A 17705-nucleotide genomic window follows, 5' to 3' on the forward strand; every position below is an offset into this window, starting at 1 on the left:
TGAAATAAATATTTTATATTTAATAAATATATTTTCTAAAATTCAATATATATATGAATATGTGATATAAATTCCACGCGCATGCGCGAGAAATCCAATATACGATTTATTAAAATTATTATTGATTAATAATACGTAAAAAATAATATAATGTATTTTATATTTTATTTATAATATAAATATATATCTATTATTTATTTTTATTATTTATATTTTTTTATTGTAATATATAATTTAATTTATTTTTATTTATGCAAGACCGTGATTACAATAAATTGTACAGAAAACAGAAAAATATACATTTAATAATAATAAAACATCATTGATTCTACTAATTTCTTACTAATTCTATTTTTCATTTAACGGCTTGTCGATTAGCGATTTTTATTTATTTATTTGATTTATAATCTCAGAACTCTTGCGCTTATTCAGTGGCAGAATCTGTGAGAAAAATCAGTTTTCATATATTTTTGTTATTAATTTACAGATAATTATTAATGCAATTAACGTGCAATAATACGAGTTTTTTAATATCTTCGATAATTCATCTAAATTAATAGATTATATTTTGCGAAGAGATAAATAGTTAATGAGCAATTGTCTTACTGCGCTCGAAAAATAGCCTGAGTTAATAGGGGAACATATTTTGCGAAGAGGTATAGTGTAGCAATATGTGTCTTTTCAGGTCCGAAAAATCGTCTGAGTTAATAGGAATACATATTATGCAAAGAGGTAGATCGAAGTAACGTCGGTAATAAAAGTTGGTAATTTATCGATGATAACGTCGATAATTTACCAACCTTCATTACCGACGTTAATTCGAGCAACCTCTTTGCATAACATGTATTCCTATTAACTCAGACGATTTTTCGAGAATATATAAGACATTTATTGCTGCACTACCTCTTTGCAAAATATGTTCCCCTATTAACTCGGACGATTTTTCGAACGTCTTAAGAGACACGTGGCACGTATGGGATACATAACCTGTTTTAAATTAAATTAAATTTATTAAATAATGCTAAATAATTTTTACAAATTGATGATACTCGTAAATAAAAAATTCATAATAATAAAAAATACAATATGTATCACTATGAACGCTGTTATTAACAATTATTAAAATATTTAGTCATGATGTGAAATATCGATGACAGCTTTTACGCGAAAATTGTAATAAAATGCCGAAATAAGGAGAAAAAAAGAAAAAGAAAGAAAATACTGCAATTAAAAAGAAAATTGATAATAAAGGAAGAAAAATAAAATACGAGCTCTACGCATTTTTTGTATAATATATTTTTATTTAATCAAGTAAGAATCGGAGTGAGAGAGAGAGACATAAATTCCATTAGAAATTCAAGTTTCATAGCGATCTTTGAGGAGAATAAATATTTCTTTAATCGTAATTAGAGTCGCAAATATATTTCGTCCGATGTTTCATCGCGTTTAAATATTTCGTTGATTTAAATATAAGTCGGATTGAGAATGCGCAGTCTCATTCTCAATACGCCCGCAAATACGTCGAATGAAGGCTCATTCAGACAGGACGCGTCAAGCAGCGAGCAGCAACCAATAAGCGAGGCAATATTTTTTACGCCATTGCTAATATTACCTCGCTTATTGGTTGTTGAATGGTTGCTACTCGCTGCTTGACGCTTGACGCGTCCTGTCTGAATGAGCCTTTAAAGTTGTTTTCACGCCAGTGTCAACAGACGCTAGCGTCAATTTGTTTTTATTGATGCTTGACGCTGAAATCCAGCGTCACAGCGTCAAGTGAAAATGCACCCTAAAGAACGATAAACTTTTATGTTTATGTGAAATGCGGGTATTCACCATTCTTTCTCGTGTGTATTTTATTTTTACTTTTTCGCTGATTTTTCGCTGATTTTTTTGTAAGTCTCAGTTTCGGAGACGTTCATTGTTGATTGGGCGTTCACCAGGTACGATTGATTTCTATAGTTAAGTGTTCGATTCTTTCTCGTTATTCCGTATTATTCAAGAAATAATTTTGTGCTAAAACTTTTCTCTTGAAAAGTAATAAAAGATAATAAACCATTATCTGATAAGTGTTTTTTCTGGTAGTTATTTCACTAAATTGAGTCTTGTTTTTAATTACGATCGATATTGTATCGTTGACATGACGAAAAATAGGATACTGATAGTGAATGTGATGATCAGAATTAATAGCGAATTGAAATAATTGAACTATTATTGCAACTCAATATTATTTAAATAATATTATTTAAACATTTCGCGTAAAAAAGAAACGTTAGTATAAGACGAGAAAAAAATATTATTTTGCGAGGTTAAGATATCGATGTAAAGATGATGTCATCTCTTTAAATAAGGTAAAATGTGCAAATGTCGATACATGATATATATTTTGACAATTTAAAATATATACAGTTATCGAAAACTTAAACAGAGCGACTTTTAAATGGTAATCTGTCAATGAATAATAATCCTGCAATTTCTAATTTGATATTAAATTAATAATTTATTATTATGTGTGATCAAGTAAAATCACATACAGATTATCAATGCAGATTAATCATTAATGTAACTTTATTTGCAGAAAAGAGATCTCTGGATTCTCTGTACTTTCTAAAGGATTTTGTGCAAATATAATGGCTACAAGTAACGAAACAGATGTAGTTTGGGTAAGTTCTTGATTTTAAAGCATATAACTTTATACTGAAATGCTTTTTAATTTAAAATCATTGTTTTATCATTACTTAATTGTAATCATTGTAATTTACTTGTATATATTTTTCCAAAGAGTTTAAAATTTGAAATTAACGCTAAAATTAGTGCTTTGATTTTTTAAATTTATTTAACAGAAGTCTTTTTTATATTTTTATATATCTCTTTTGTATTTATTTCTCAGGAAGAAATGAAGAATCTTGCCATTGAACAGCAACAATGCTTCTATGAAAGTCTTCCTGACTGCACAGAATATAAATTTGATGATAAATTTGATGAACGTAAATATCTACAACAGAATATTGGCTATGCAATTTTTGGATTACCAATGAATGATAAAAATGCAAGTACAACAAACAGCGATAGTTGCTACTGGAAATCAGAAAATTCAAATGACACAGATGCAGATATAACTGATTCAATAGATTATGATGGAAAAGCTAAAAATGTCATAGATATAATATATAATAAGATATGTGAATATACAATAGAAGCTAATAATACTCAACCAATTTACTTTGGTATAATTTACAATATAATATTCCGCCCTAAGATGAATGTAAAGCCGAAAAAAGAGAAAGTAAAAAAGGAAGCAGAGAAAGAAACAGAAGTTAGATACGAGTTAGTAAAACAAGAAGAAGAAAAAGAATTTGCAGTTATCCCCATTTTTAAAATTAGGAAAAATATTGAAAAAAAATCCGACACTGTAAAGAGTGTAAAACAAAAAGAAAATACAACAGCCAAAGAACAAGCAGATTATGAAATATGGTACATTGATACTTGTGGCAGAGTGTATAAGAATTGGGAAGATTACGTGGAAAAAAATAATTTACCAAAATGCACTATGGTTCTTCCCAAGGGTGGCTTTTATCAAGCAGACTTACTCTATCCAGTAACGGAAGACTATTCAACAGTTTGGCTCGAAGTCACAGAGTCTCCCGCATGCCAGTGGAGAACAAAATTCTGGAATGGAATAGATATTGTTTCTAATATTGCTGGATTTGGCACAGCTGGCTTAGGTGTTGCAGCATTGTTCACACCTCTCGCACCAGCTGCTGTTATAACAGGTAAATTGTCACATAAGATATAATTGATGTAATATCAATTTGTCATCTTAATCTTAAGCATCGTTTATGTAAAATTTTATAATCTATTATTTTATATATACCGGGTGTCCCATTTTAAAGGACCCACTCAAATATCTCAGAAACACTGCGTTAAATCAAAAAATGTTTCCTACAAAAGTTGTAGGAAAATTTATTCTCACCTTCACTTGACCTTGGAGATGCCGCCCAAGGTCAAATGAATATTACTATGTTATGTCTCCCTCGAACTACAACTTTTGTAGGAAACATTTTTCGATTTAACGCAGTGTTTCTGACAATGAGATATTTGAATGGGTCCTTTAAAATGGGACGCCTGGTATATATATATATATATATATATATAAAATTGCAGTTGAATTTATAAGACATTTTGTATTTCATATTTAACATTTGCTCTGTAATATGTATTATAGGTCTTGTTGCTAGTGGTGTAACTAGTATTTGGACAGTCGGCCGATCTTCTCAGCAATTGATAGATCGTAGAAATCATGAACAGTCTATACATCTTATGGATAAAGAGGCTCTACCTCATTGGCTTGGCTTAGCTGGTACAACGTTTGGTTTAGGAGCACTTGGAGGATCAGCAGTTCTAACCAAAGCTGCTGCAAACGGCAAAACAATACCCACCCTTGCAAAAGCAGCGTTTAATACCGTGCAAGGTGGCTCTTTAGTCTTCAATGGCGTTGGTATCGTATATCAGGGTTACTCTTTAATAGATAAATATAGGACAGAGAAGACTGTTAGTCGCACAGACGCATTATATTTGGCTATGCATGTTATGTTTTTCGCCGGCAGCGTGGTAAAGATTCAATTCGCCAATGATATTATCGAAAGCACTCAAGGTAAAGTCATCAATGATTACAAAGATACTCTGCGTAAAAAAAATCTGCGTAAAAAGTTTAATCGCGTCGCGCGAAAGGCTGCCGAGAATAATATAAGTAAAATATCTGAGAACGCGGAAGTGATACAGTATATAATAAATCGTGAACAGATATTATCTGCTAATCAATCTGTTTCTCATGGTCAAACATTAGAGAAGAATTCACGTAATATTGTATGGTCGCTCGAACATGGTAAATTAAAAGTCAATGGTATTATATTATTAGATCCTATTGAATATGTTGTTCGTCTCATGAAGTCAGGTATATTTAATGAAAACTATGTAAACAATCCATCTGTCTCTCAGAATGTTGATAATTCTATCGCTGATCAATTAACAAAAATATTGCAAGATTTATTAACGAAATTCTATTTGAGCGACGCTTGTCCCAGAAGCAAGAATCTGCCACTGATTCCTGACTTTGAACCACTTATTAAAGATATGAGTTCTATGAAAATCGATGAAAATTGCCTGAAAAATTTGTTTAATATTGTTGAAAAATTAATGAGACGTTCTAAAGATAAAGAAGATTTTTTACTCCTAGCTTTTGGCTTTGTCTGGCAGTATTGTAAAGCAAACTTAATGCAATGGGGCATAAACTCATGTCATCGCATGCAAAGCAATTCAGGCTCCAACATTTTACAAAAGATTATTATCGCTGTTTCCGAAGCAATCGATATGATGCTTAACAATCTTAGTTATGCCTTTGCACAATATTTAAAAGCTAATTCATATAACTAAATCAAGTAACTAATTCTAATATGGGAAACAAAAATTAGAAGTGATACGCACAATAACTTGTAGAAATAAGTGAGTTTTGTAGAAATATATTGCATCAATTTTCAGTTTTAGAATAAACCAATGCCTTAAAGGAACTTTTGAAGTACAGATATATGCTGATACACATAGATGCTCAAATTATAATGTTAATTTCACCTGTTTATAAATTTATATTAATAGGTGTTAAATATGAATGGGAATTATATTAATTAAAACAAAATTTATAAATTGTAAATATATATATTCTTATCTAAATGCATGCATATATATATATATTTTTTAAAAATATTTTTATTTGTTATAAATTTAATTTTGCTTAATAATAATAATAATAAAAAACAGAAATATTTATAAGAAGAAAGAGATATGTATTTATAATATATAAAAACTTTTGTTGAGAGAAAAAGGGTCTTTGAACTTGTCTGCATCTTTGATTCTTGAAAGACATGTGTTCAGCCACTGTGCCTTGTATTTGAATGTATTCTATCTATAGATTTATAATATATAATTATCGTCGAAAATAATAAATGTTATCTATAACTATATCATTGTCATATTTTTCATTAAGAATAATATTGTTTAGAAGAAAATTATTAAAACACTGTTATTCTATTTTGTAATTATCTAAAGAACAACACGAACAAATAATGTAAGATTATATTGTATAATAATATGAACTCTTAGACTTATTATAATAAAATTCGAATAAAATCTTAGATTTGTTTATTTTAATTATATTATAAAACATTCTATTGTATTAGAATTTAAAAAAAAATAAAATAAACGAATTTCAGTCATACATAATTTTATATAATTGGTTATAAATAAAATAATTATATATATAATTAATTATAAATAAAAGAATTATATATATAATTTCATATAATCTATCAGTTTCATCGGGAATCTTTACAGAAACATGTAAATTTGAATATCTCGAGGACAATTCGTCACTGTGACTTTCATGCGGACTTATCTTAACGCGCGCATGCTCCCTAATTGAGGATCGGCACGCGATCCAGTCAGCTGACCTGTCTTGTGATAGCAGCCAGACTGGACTCGGCGAGAGAGAGAGAGGCACGTATTCACGTTCGCTGACTGAACTGCGCTTGAGAACGTTCGCATCTCCTCGGTGAGTATTCATTATTCGTTCGATCGCGTCCAAGCTGGTCCTCTCGGTCATCCGAGTGGAGGGCGAACGTTTCGCGGAAAAAGTTCGCGCGAGCGAACGATAATATATAATACAAGCGATAATATCGATCCAGTGTGCCGCTTTGCGTGCGCCATCGTCTCCTTTTTCCCCGATCGAGCGCGAATCCGCGAATTTACGTAGAATTCCTCGGCGACGACGCGTCTCCCTCGATTCACCGGGTGATTCTACGTCGATATTCTCGACCGCGTCTGCGAGAGAAAAAAAATATCGTTCCCTCGCCTAGCAGACGGCTTCGCGGGGCTACGCCTATTTTTTTGAACGACCTGCTCACGTGAATCGCAGTCAGCGTGTGACAGCTGTATTTTTCCCGAGGATCTTGGCTTCCGCGAAGCGACCCGAAGGCTCGCTCGTCGCGAATAATAGTCCGAAAATAGGTCCGTTCCTTTTACGTTTGCATTTTTTTATATGTCATTTAATTTAATCGATGTAACGAGAGAATATAGACTCTCGCTCTTTCTCCCCCTTTCCTCTCCTTCTCTCTCTATTTCTGCGCGGAAATACGAGGTTTGTTGAGATAGTTTGTTAATTTTCTTTTTTCTGCATCGAATGTTTCATTAATTTTTTCCTTTTTCTGCCTAAAAATCCATAAACATCTTATTTTAAAGAGCACAAAGACGTAAAAAGAAAAATACAAAAAGAAGCATATAATTATAATCGTCTGCATGTTTATTCTGAGGACTTGACAATTTTCCAATTTTCTCATTTGCAAAATAAAGCACTATCAAGTACACACAAATTGCTAAATAATATTTTTCTTTTTCAGATAAATTAAGTATTCAAAATGACGAATCAAAGTTTGGCTAAGATTGCACACGAGGAGCGGGAGGGCAGGTTTGGATATGTCTATGCAGTATCTGGACCTGGTTAGTTCTCATCTTGAATTCTTAAATTTTAAAATTTTCTTGCGTACAACACACATATTTATTTGTTACAGTCGTTACCGCTGAAAAAATGGCTGGATCAGCTATGTACGAGCTGGTGCGGGTTGGTTATTACGAATTAGTAGGAGAAATTATCAGATTGGAGGGTGATATGGCTACGATTCAGGTATACATAAGCATCCAGATAGAAAAGTAGTCATTTTGACGTTAAATTGTCATTTTGACAGCAAAATAATGACATAATAATTACTGTTGTTATCTGGGATCTAAATATGTATTTCATTTGCATCTCGGGATGTCAAGATAATTTGAATAACTCTAATATAACTGTAATATATTTCTAGGTGTATGAAGAGACAAGCGGCGTGACAGTCGGTGATCCTGTCCTTCGCACCGGAAAGCCACTGTCGGTCGAATTGGGCCCCGGTATCCTCGGTAGCATCTTCGACGGTATCCAACGTCCGTTGAAAGACATCAACGAACTCACGAGCTCGATCTACATCCCGAAGGGCGTCAATGTACCGGCACTCTCGCGTACAATTGCCTGGGAATTCAATCCGCACAATATAAAGAACGGCAGCCACATCACAGGTGGCGACATGTATGGCGTCGTTCACGAGAACACCTTGGTAAAGCATTGGATGATCCTGCCACCTAAATGCAAAGGCACCGTCACGTACATCGCGCCTCCTGGCAACTACACCGTTGATGTAAGATTGTATTTCCTACATGATTTCTTAATCTCTTTATGCTTCGTGACATAGAAATTTGCTCAAGTATTGTATACATCTTTAGGACATCGTACTGGAGACCGAATTCGACGGCGAGAGGAAGAAATATACTATGCTTCAGGTACGAAATGCAAGCGAACGTACATGTGAGAGATTTTGAATGTGCATGTTGTGAATTTATCGTTACGTGCATGCAGGTGTGGCCAGTCCGTCAACCTCGTCCAGTTACTGAAAAACTGCCAGCTAATCATCCTCTACTCACTGGCCAACGAGTTTTGGACTCTCTCTTCCCGTAAGAATGTTTGTCTCCGAAGCATGTTGTGGAACGTATCGTAGAAATATTTAGAACGCGCGTGTTTCAGATGCGTCCAAGGTGGAACCACGGCTATTCCTGGTGCTTTCGGTTGCGGTAAAACTGTCATCTCGCAAGCCTTGTCCAAGTACTCCAACTCTGACGTGATTATTTACGTCGGTTGCGGAGAACGTGGTAACGAAATGTCTGAGGTACTACGCGACTTTCCCGAGTTGACCGTGGAGATTGATGGTGTCACCGAGTCTATCATGAAACGTACCGCTTTAGTCGCCAATACATCCAACATGCCGGTAGCCGCGCGTGAAGCATCCATTTACACAGGTATGCGAGACCTTGATTGGGGAAAATTCATACATCATACATCACTAATTATAAAATAACGATGTCATTAATATAAAACGACGAGATATACTTAATTCATCCATTACTCGTTATACACAGGTATTACTTTATCTGAATACTTCCGAGACATGGGTTACAACGTGTCGATGATGGCGGACTCGACATCTCGTTGGGCAGAAGCTCTCCGAGAAATCTCAGGTCGTTTGGCTGAAATGCCTGCCGATTCCGGTTACCCTGCTTATCTCGGTGCTCGTCTAGCCAGCTTTTACGAACGTGCCGGAAGGTATATTATCATGTATTATGTAATAAATATTAGTCTAATATTTCCCCCCTAGAGATTAGGATATCAGTGAGAATACAATATTATATAATTAAATTATATATATAATTTATATAATATATATTATATATATTACATTATATTATATATAATATCATATAATTAACTTGCAATCTCATAAGAGATTTATATAAAAAAATAGATAAATTTTGCGATTAATAAACAAATAAGCAAATGCAACTCTAATGCGCAACTAAAATATTGGATTTTATTTTATATAGAGTCAAATGTTTGGGAAATCCAGATCGTGAAGGATCCGTTAGTATCGTTGGTGCTGTATCACCACCAGGTGGTGATTTCTCCGACCCTGTGACTAGCGCGACCCTCGGTATTGTGCAGGTACAAACAATATCTGTGTGATTACATAAGTAATACATATATAAAAAAAAAGATATATTGATTTTTTCAACAAATTATTTAATTTCCAGGTGTTCTGGGGATTGGATAAGAAACTTGCGCAACGTAAACACTTCCCATCTATCAACTGGCTCATATCATACAGCAAGTACTTGCGAGCATTGGACGATTTCTATGACAAGAACTTCCCGGAATTCGTCCCGCTGAGAACGAAAGTGAAGGAGATCTTGCAAGAGGAAGAGGACCTGTCGGAAATCGTTCAGCTGGTAGGCAAGGCTTCACTCGCCGAAACTGATAAAATCACGCTCGAAGTGGCAAAATTGCTTAAGGACGATTTCTTGCAACAAAACAGGTACGATCATCTCTTACGATATTTTTTTTAATGTTAAATCAAACATGTTATGTACAAAAAATTAAGTACGAAAAAATTGTTTAATTTTTTTTAAATTTTTTCCATAGCTATTCGCCGTACGATCGTTTTTGTCCATTCTACAAAACCGTGGCAATGTTGCGAAATATGATTGCTTTCTACGATATGGCGAGACACGCGGTCGAATCAACAGCCCAGTCGGATAATAAAATCACATGGAACGTCATTAGGGACAGTATGGGCAATATTCTTTATCAGTTGAGCTCTATGAAGTTCAAGGTGAATAAATTTTAACACCGTGTTAATATAAATTTGACTGATTTCTCAACTTTATGTAACTTTAATATTTTTTTCTTTTTATAAAAAAAACTTGCTTTAAATTTTTAGGATCCTGTTAAAGATGGCGAAGCAAAGATCAGGTCGGACTTTGATCAATTACATGAAGACATACAACAGGCATTCAGGAATTTAGAAGACTAAATTTCTTGTTACTTGTAACTTGTTAAAAGCAATTTTAAGATATTGATTGTTCTTTATCTTGGCCCTAACATTTAAGGATGTCCCGGTCTAACTCGTGAATTGCAGACAACTTGCCGAAAATAAGCTACAAGCAGCAGCGTTATCAATTATATAATATATTATTTACCATTTTCCTTGAAAGCAAATGAATTGTAAATAGAGAAGTTAAAGTTGAAACCTCCGATATCATCTTGCAGCAAGATATAATTCGAAACAATGCCATGTCATGTATGACGTGACGATTGAGACAATAAAGTGGGACATTCTTAAATGCAATTTGAGACGTATATTTAAAAATATGCTCCGCGTGCTCGACAGTTAATTTGACTCGAAATCCGCGAGAGTAATTACTTGTAATTAATAATCGAATATTGTCGGAGAAAGTAATTTTATCCTTTGCAGAGATATATATATACATATATACTTTTATTTTTTCCGCTTTGTTAAAGGTGCACACAAATAACCAAGAAGTCAATATTACCATGTTTTCTGTGTATGTGTAATATAAATGAAAGTACATAAAACGGCTTCCCCCTCCCCTTTTCATTCTAACGCGCGCAGATTAGAATTATCGAAAAGATACTCGCCTCTTAATTATCGATCACATGGCACATGGACGACAGGTAGCTTTTACCTTGCAAGAGAATATCGTGGAGTATATTATATATAAGTATTGTAACATATATATACATTGTAATGTATATTAAGTATTGTAACTATTTAAGAAAAGTGCGATACAAGTAATAATCGCAACTGTTACACATAATTAAGCATTATTATACTTTAATGATGAAATGTTACAAATATGATTGTATGATTTGAAAGTTAGAAAAGAACACACACGATAGATTAGATAAAAATGATCAAGCTGTAAAATTCCCAACAGTGAAGATAAATACGAGAAAAATAAGAATGTGTTCTATTGACTTCGATATCATTTCCATTGTATAATATGTAAAAAAATACAATAAAAGAATTGTGCAAGAATTATACGAGTGAATCGTGAACATATTAGGGATAATATTGTTAAATAAGTTCACAGACTGTGCTTTCTCAATAGACTTCATGTTTTAATAATAATAATTCTTAATTATATAACAATAAAACCTCGCGGTATGTACATCAACGATATATTACATTCCGATATATCTAACGCTTAGTAAATTAATTCAGATGCACCTTTTTCCGTAAAATTACTTTGCTGAAAAAAATATTGTTATTGCCATATGCGATGTTATGCATATGTACACATATACACACTAGTATGTGTATAATTGATCTATATTTTACAATTCTCAAATCTTCTGTGTGATTTATCCTATAAAATATAAAATATTCTAATCCTATAATTATATGGAAACAGTATTAAAAATAAAAAATATGTAACGAACACTGCACAGTTCGTATCGTTCATATCCATAGATCTTTTATACATATGTGAAACAAAAATGTCGTGTAAAATAATTCTGCACTTCTGCACTATAGTTTCGAATCATTTTTATGAGGGGGAAAAAAAAAAGAAAAAATGTGTGTACCAACTTTTTGATATTCACAGCCACGATATTCCAACATATGCCAGTTATATTGACATGATAAGTCTACACATTTCTATATCTTATTCATAGACAATCTTCCAGATAATAGTCATAACTACATGACTGTAACAATCTTGTGATTTCTATCGTCTAACATGATTCGGAAATTTTTTTTCTAATATATAGAATGTAATATACATATATTATAACATTTTTTTTATAAATATGTTATTTGATATGAATAGATTGATTTTCCATCTTCATGTAATAATATAAAAAGTATTACATACAACTTTATCTATATTTTATCTTGCAGCATAAAAAGGACTCTGTACCACGAAAAAATTCTATTTAATCTAACTCAAACCTAATTTTTGTTTAAAAAAATTAATTTAGACTAAAATTATTTTTAAAAATTAATTAATTTAGGTTAAAATTTTTCAGAAATAGGAACTTTGTCCTGTCTACAAATCTACTTTAGAATAAAGTAAAACAATGAAATCTCTCTATTTAAAAAACAAACTATTCTATGAATTGCAAATTTTGTTTTAGTTACAGAGTGGAAATTGATGCTACTTTTAATGAATATTAGATTAATCCTTATGGATTGAGACAATGTTGAGATGAAATCATAAATATGCAGTTATGACTATATTACTAGAAGCTCCAGATTTGATTTTAGACAATAAAATCAAAGTATCTTATTAAGTTCAGTGCAGTGAAGATAATATAAAATTATATCTTCTGTGTACATGATAAAATTCATAGATCCTAGAGAAGTATTTACAGAAAAAAAAACCAACTTACAAAAGAGGGGGGAAGCTTAAGGGCTCAAATGTATAACATCAACACTAGTGGCCGATGAGGAGGACGATATTTGCGTTCTGAGTTGATTATTTTCGCGTTTTAATTGGGTGACTAACTGTTTCAATGCTGTGATCTCTTGTCGTAATTTCTCATTATCTCGAAGACACTGGCCCAGATTTTGATTAGTCACACGCAATTCCGCTATGTACTCACAAGCCTTTGCCAGAATACCTCCTTTGCTCTGTTAAACAAATAATGACAAATAATTAATAATTATGCAATGAAATTATACAATAAGAATTTCACTCGATTGTTTACCTGAGTTTCATAATTAGTTTTTCCCTCTCCACTGCTCCCGCTTCCAGCAGTATTAGCACTTGCGTTGCACTCAGGGATGATCTTACTCAACTTTATAATCCAATTGTTTATCTTATCTCTACGTCGACGTTCGACTTCATTATGTGTCGCTCTCCGCCTGTCATCTCTCTAAGAAATGAGAAGAAAAAGTAATTAATTTTTATTATATATTCTTAAAATGAATAAAACAACAATGTATATTGCATTAAAAGAAACCTTCTTCAAGCCACTAGTGCAATTCCTCGGGGTTTCTATCTGCAGCGTGGTTGCTCTCGGCACCAAGGATCTTGACGCTTGTGCCGTAGTGAAGACATCATTGGCATTCCCAATGACATAAAATTGACCATTTAAAGGTGACGTTAGAACCTGTACAGTATTATTTCCTGGTTGCGATACAGGCAGCTCTATCTCGTTGGTCGACTGTATGGCAGTTGTGCCATTCACCTGGACAACTCGGTACGCTAAGGTTTCTTGATAACGCATTTCATCCTCTCCAATAGGCTCTCCTATCAGAAGAATATAATATATATAGCTATGATGAAATCCTTAATGATAGTGCAAAATAATAAATTATGCTGAATCGACATATTTATATGTGCTTAAGATTTTCTTTTTCTCTAGCCAGAGCTTGATCTTACCTTCGCAATCCACAATCTCTGCTTCCTCGATAACGATCCCGGTGCCACCACTGTCGTCCTTGGCGACGCTGAAAAGTCAAATAGCATCTTCAATATCGTCTTATCTCGACCGAGTTACACGCGCTATGCGTATTACTTCGACGACTGTGTGTGTCGGTCCTACGGCGTAAGTAAAGTGCGTACTGTGCACGTAGTGACGATGACCTTGAGGAGACCTCGGGCGAGACGGAAGGGATAGGTGTTCGCGTTATCAGGTGGTCGATATTTAACGTAAACGCTACCTGACATCCTGCTGCTCGAGCTGCTGTTCCAAGATGTCCATCCCTCGTCGCCAGAAAAAAAAAACGTTTGAATTTGTCAAAATTCACGTGAGCTGGTCACGGGACACCGCAACGAGGTCATGTGGTGCGGAAGATGGCGACGCGACTCACGAGCGCCATCTGACGTCACCGTCTTCGCGCCAATTGGATATGACGTCGATCGCACGTCGAACGCTATAATTGTAGGTTAATTACAAAAGTTTGTGTGATAATGAAACGCAAAAAAAGATGATTATTTTCCGTAATTATTTTTTTCACCCCAACAAGTATTTTGACCATCAATTTTATGAAATTTGCAGTCAAAGATGCAAAAAAAAGAGCTAATAGAATATTTTATATATAGAATATTTTATATATTTATTAAAAATTATATATAGAATTATATATATAATTATATGGAATATTAATATTATTATATTAAATTTTATATTAATATTATTAGAAGAGATTAGATATTATTATATTAATATTTATTAGACTAGATTATTTATAGCAATGCGCATGCAATGCGATATATATTATACGCATTAATTATAAAAATTAATAACTCATTAATCATTTTGTTTTAAAAAATTCATTATTTTATTGCATTTACCGACTATAGAGTACGACGAAAAATCTAGTACTCTACAGTCGGTAAATGCAATAAAAATCTTGGGTTTTTCAAAACCTCTTCGCACAATATGGTCTCCTAATACATACTTCTTTGCAACATATGTTTTGCTATTAACTTATTCGCCTGGCGACACGGAGAACATACTCTATAAAGAAGTATGCATTCGGAGATTTCAGGCGTATTTACGAGCATTTTACGAGGCATAAATGTATATATATATACATATAATTTGAAACTTCCCCCCTTCTTAAATATTCTAAAATCTGTCTATTTATTTATATTTTTATCTATATTTTTTGTAATTATATATATATATATACATATATATATATATTATTTATCTATATAATTTGAAATTTCCTTTCTTAATGTTTTAAAATCTGTCTATTATCTATTTTTTATCTATTATCTATTATTATATATTTATTTTGTATATTCAAATTATCGGCTTAAATAAAAGAAAAGCGTATTTATTCTTTAAATTTATATTGTTCTCGGACGCTTGTTCTAATATATAAGATTGTTCTCTTGTCATCGTTTTTTTGAGCGCGTATTCATTGAAAATCCATTCATATGTGTATCTTGTTATGTTTTCGTTGGTCGGAATTTCGCGAGGAAACGTCGTGGGTGTAAATTGTTGAGAGATATCGGAGGACTCTCCTTATTCCTCTCTGTGAAAAGAGGAACAATAGAAATATAAAGAGGCATTATTAATTGACTTTTGCCGAGATCGTGGAATTTCACCCGGCATCCGTTAAAATGACCAGGTAAAGCAAGACAAACTTTTGAAGGTTATGTCCGTTGGCGCAAATTTTTTTATATGCACGTGTATACGTATTTGTTAATTTATTCAACGCTCAAATATGTTTGCGGACGAAAATACATTCGTTATAAATAAACATTGGCAATCGCGACAATTTTTGTTACGATAATTGTTCGAACTACGCAATATATTATTCCCCGCCTTTGATGTCTCTGATGGCAGTATTTAATTAATATTACAGGTCGAAAATAGAATTAGGCGACGTGACACCGCACAACATAAAGCAGCTGAAATTGCTCAATCAAGTCGTGTTCCCGGTCTCGTATAACGAAAAGTTTTATAAGGATGTACTGGAAGCGGGAGAACTTGCCAAACTAGCGTATTACAATGACATAGTGGTATTTGAAATGATTTTTGTCTAATATAGCAATCTCTTCAAATTACGCTTCATGAATATTATGATCTGTGTGAATAACATGACATCTATATGATTCGATAAAAATTTATATGACTAAAATCAGAAAAAGATATCCTCTTATTATAGTAACGGATTGTTTAAAGCATATCTTTGATATAAGAAGAAATTATCTTTCTTTGCAATGAAAAAAGTTTGAGAGAATCTCAAATAATCTAATATTAAATTTTTTTAAAAAATTTAAACAATATGAACTTGTTTTAATTCACCTCTGATTTTCAGGTCGGAGCAGTTTGCTGCCGTGTAGATACTTCAGAAAATTCTAGGCGGTTATATATAATGACATTGGGTTGTCTCTACCCTTACAGAAGATTAGGAATTGGTACTGTTATGGTTCAGCATGTTTTAAACTATGTTAACAAGGATGGCAATTTTGATTCTATCTTCCTGTAAGTATGATTTTCAATTAATGTACAATTTGAAAAAAATATGTTCTTATCTTACTCGTAATATTCGCAGACATGTTCAGATAAGCAATGAAGGCGCGATTGACTTTTATAAAAAATTTGGATTTGAGGTTGTCGAAACTAAAGAGCATTATTACAAGAGAATAGAACCAGCAGACGCGCATGTGTTGCAAAAGACATTGCGTCCCCGAGCTAATCAAACAAATCATCAAACGGTCAACTAATAAGTAGCATTTTTCATTAATTTATCTTCTAATTTAAAATTTACATACGTTTCCGTGTTCTGTCAATAAAGTCATTTTATATCTGTATTATGAATTGAAGTAAAGTCTTTAACACAAAGTTACTCCAAGTTTAAATGTACCTAAATCTAAATATTCACGCATCGTAAAGTTAATTAATAAATTAGTAAATTGTTTTTCTTGTAATTTTTTAATTAATACTATTTTTTATCTGAATATATTTTCTTGATGTTATACAATTTTAAATTGATAGATTTGCAAAAGGGAGTATAATTGAATAGAAAGCACTGATTGTGTGAAATTTTAATTATAAATCCAAGAATTTCCATACTTTTAATTATGATTTCAAGAATTTAAAATCGACAAAGTATCAGGAAAACACTTTGGTAAGAAATGACACAAATTATATAGAATTTGTCAAGCATTCTATTACAATTCTAAAAACTTCAACTTTATTATTTTTTTCTTGTGTTAGGAGAAAGCCTATAATCTAAAAAAAAGTCCAAATTGCAATTTTTATGTATGTCTTTATTGTCCATCAATCCTTTTCTATTCAAATATATTTAAAAATTTGTACATAATATTTTTTTAAATTATTCTTTTCTTAGAAAATGATGGCATTAAAATAATTATGCATATTTCAAATATTTGTACAAAAAAATAAATATTGCCTCTTTTACATTTAATTTACAGAATTTTACCATGTAAAATCAGTATTTAAAATGCACATGTAAAAAACACGCAAAGAAAATTTTACATAATTTACAATTTAATGTAACATTACAAATTATATGTAACATATGTAGATTAATATGTTACTATGTAATTTGTATTATAATATAACAAATTTCATAAAAATGTACTTCTAAAACTATACGGCTTTATCATATAAAAAAATTAAAATGTATATATATTAAATATCTGTAAAACTGTCTTATACATATAGGACGTTTTCTTTTGCCTCTTCTTTAAGATCTAATCAAACATTAGATGCAACACATTATATACAT

At 32.1% G+C, this 17705-nt stretch overlaps 4 protein-coding genes across 8 annotated transcripts; 3 read left to right on the forward strand and 1 right to left on the reverse strand.

Moving 5' to 3' along the window:
- The first annotated feature begins 1646 nt into the window (after positions 1 to 1646).
- LOC145942338 (uncharacterized) lies at positions 1647 to 6127 on the forward strand. Of its 3 annotated transcripts, none has more exons than XM_083048968.1 (4): positions 1647 to 1958; positions 2576 to 2660; positions 2888 to 3770; positions 4223 to 6127. In XM_083048968.1, the coding sequence occupies exons 2-4, from the start codon at positions 2628 to 2630 to the stop codon at positions 5428 to 5430; spliced, it is 2124 nt and encodes a 707-aa protein (XP_082905094.1). In that variant the 5' UTR covers positions 1647 to 1958; positions 2576 to 2627; the 3' UTR covers positions 5431 to 6127. The 3 variants fall into 3 exon arrangements, with proteins under 3 accessions (XP_082905094.1, XP_082905092.1, XP_082905093.1); XM_083048966.1 differs by having other exon boundaries at positions 1647 to 1940; XM_083048967.1 differs by lacking the exon at positions 1647 to 1958 and adding an exon at positions 2014 to 2348.
- A 332-nt stretch (positions 6128 to 6459) lies between these two features.
- Positions 6460 to 11522, forward strand: LOC145942339 (V-type proton ATPase catalytic subunit A). 2 transcript variants are annotated; one of them, XM_083048969.1, is made up of 12 exons: positions 6460 to 6601; positions 7446 to 7545; positions 7617 to 7729; positions 7908 to 8273; positions 8359 to 8415; positions 8492 to 8586; positions 8657 to 8928; positions 9049 to 9232; positions 9511 to 9628; positions 9718 to 9998; positions 10106 to 10295; positions 10404 to 11522. In XM_083048969.1, exons 2-12 carry the CDS (start codon positions 7464 to 7466, stop codon positions 10494 to 10496), a joined length of 1851 nt encoding a protein of 616 aa, XP_082905095.1. In that variant the 5' UTR covers positions 6460 to 6601; positions 7446 to 7463; the 3' UTR covers positions 10497 to 11522. The 2 variants fall into 2 exon arrangements, with proteins under 2 accessions (XP_082905095.1, XP_082905096.1); XM_083048970.1 differs by lacking the exon at positions 6460 to 6601 and adding an exon at positions 6705 to 7056.
- Positions 11523 to 11766: 244 nt separating this feature from the next.
- LOC145942340 (upstream stimulatory factor 1) lies at positions 11767 to 14312 on the reverse strand. 2 transcript variants are annotated; one of them, XM_083048971.1, is made up of 5 exons: positions 14154 to 14312; positions 13873 to 13940; positions 13451 to 13740; positions 13196 to 13363; positions 11767 to 13118 (listed from the first exon to the last, which is right to left on the reverse strand). In XM_083048971.1, exons 1-5 carry the CDS (start codon positions 14192 to 14194, stop codon positions 12894 to 12896), a joined length of 792 nt encoding a protein of 263 aa, XP_082905097.1. In that variant the 5' UTR covers positions 14195 to 14312; the 3' UTR covers positions 11767 to 12893. The 2 variants fall into 2 exon arrangements, with proteins under 2 accessions (XP_082905097.1, XP_082905098.1); XM_083048972.1 differs by having other exon boundaries at positions 14009 to 14298.
- Positions 14313 to 15347: 1035 nt separating this feature from the next.
- Positions 15348 to 16795, forward strand: San (Probable N-acetyltransferase san). Its single transcript, XM_083048294.1, has 4 exons — positions 15348 to 15575; positions 15813 to 15969; positions 16269 to 16435; positions 16506 to 16795. The coding sequence occupies exons 1-4, from the start codon at positions 15568 to 15570 to the stop codon at positions 16675 to 16677; spliced, it is 504 nt and encodes a 167-aa protein (XP_082904420.1). The 5' UTR covers positions 15348 to 15567; the 3' UTR covers positions 16678 to 16795.
- The last annotated feature ends 910 nt before the right edge of the window (positions 16796 to 17705 follow it).

Source organism: Prenolepis imparis, unplaced genomic scaffold (genome assembly GCF_030444845.1).
Source record: "Prenolepis imparis isolate NDT839.2.m4 unplaced genomic scaffold, iyPreImpa1.0 SCAF_10, whole genome shotgun sequence".
Taxonomy (NCBI): domain Eukaryota; kingdom Metazoa; phylum Arthropoda; class Insecta; order Hymenoptera; family Formicidae; genus Prenolepis; species Prenolepis imparis.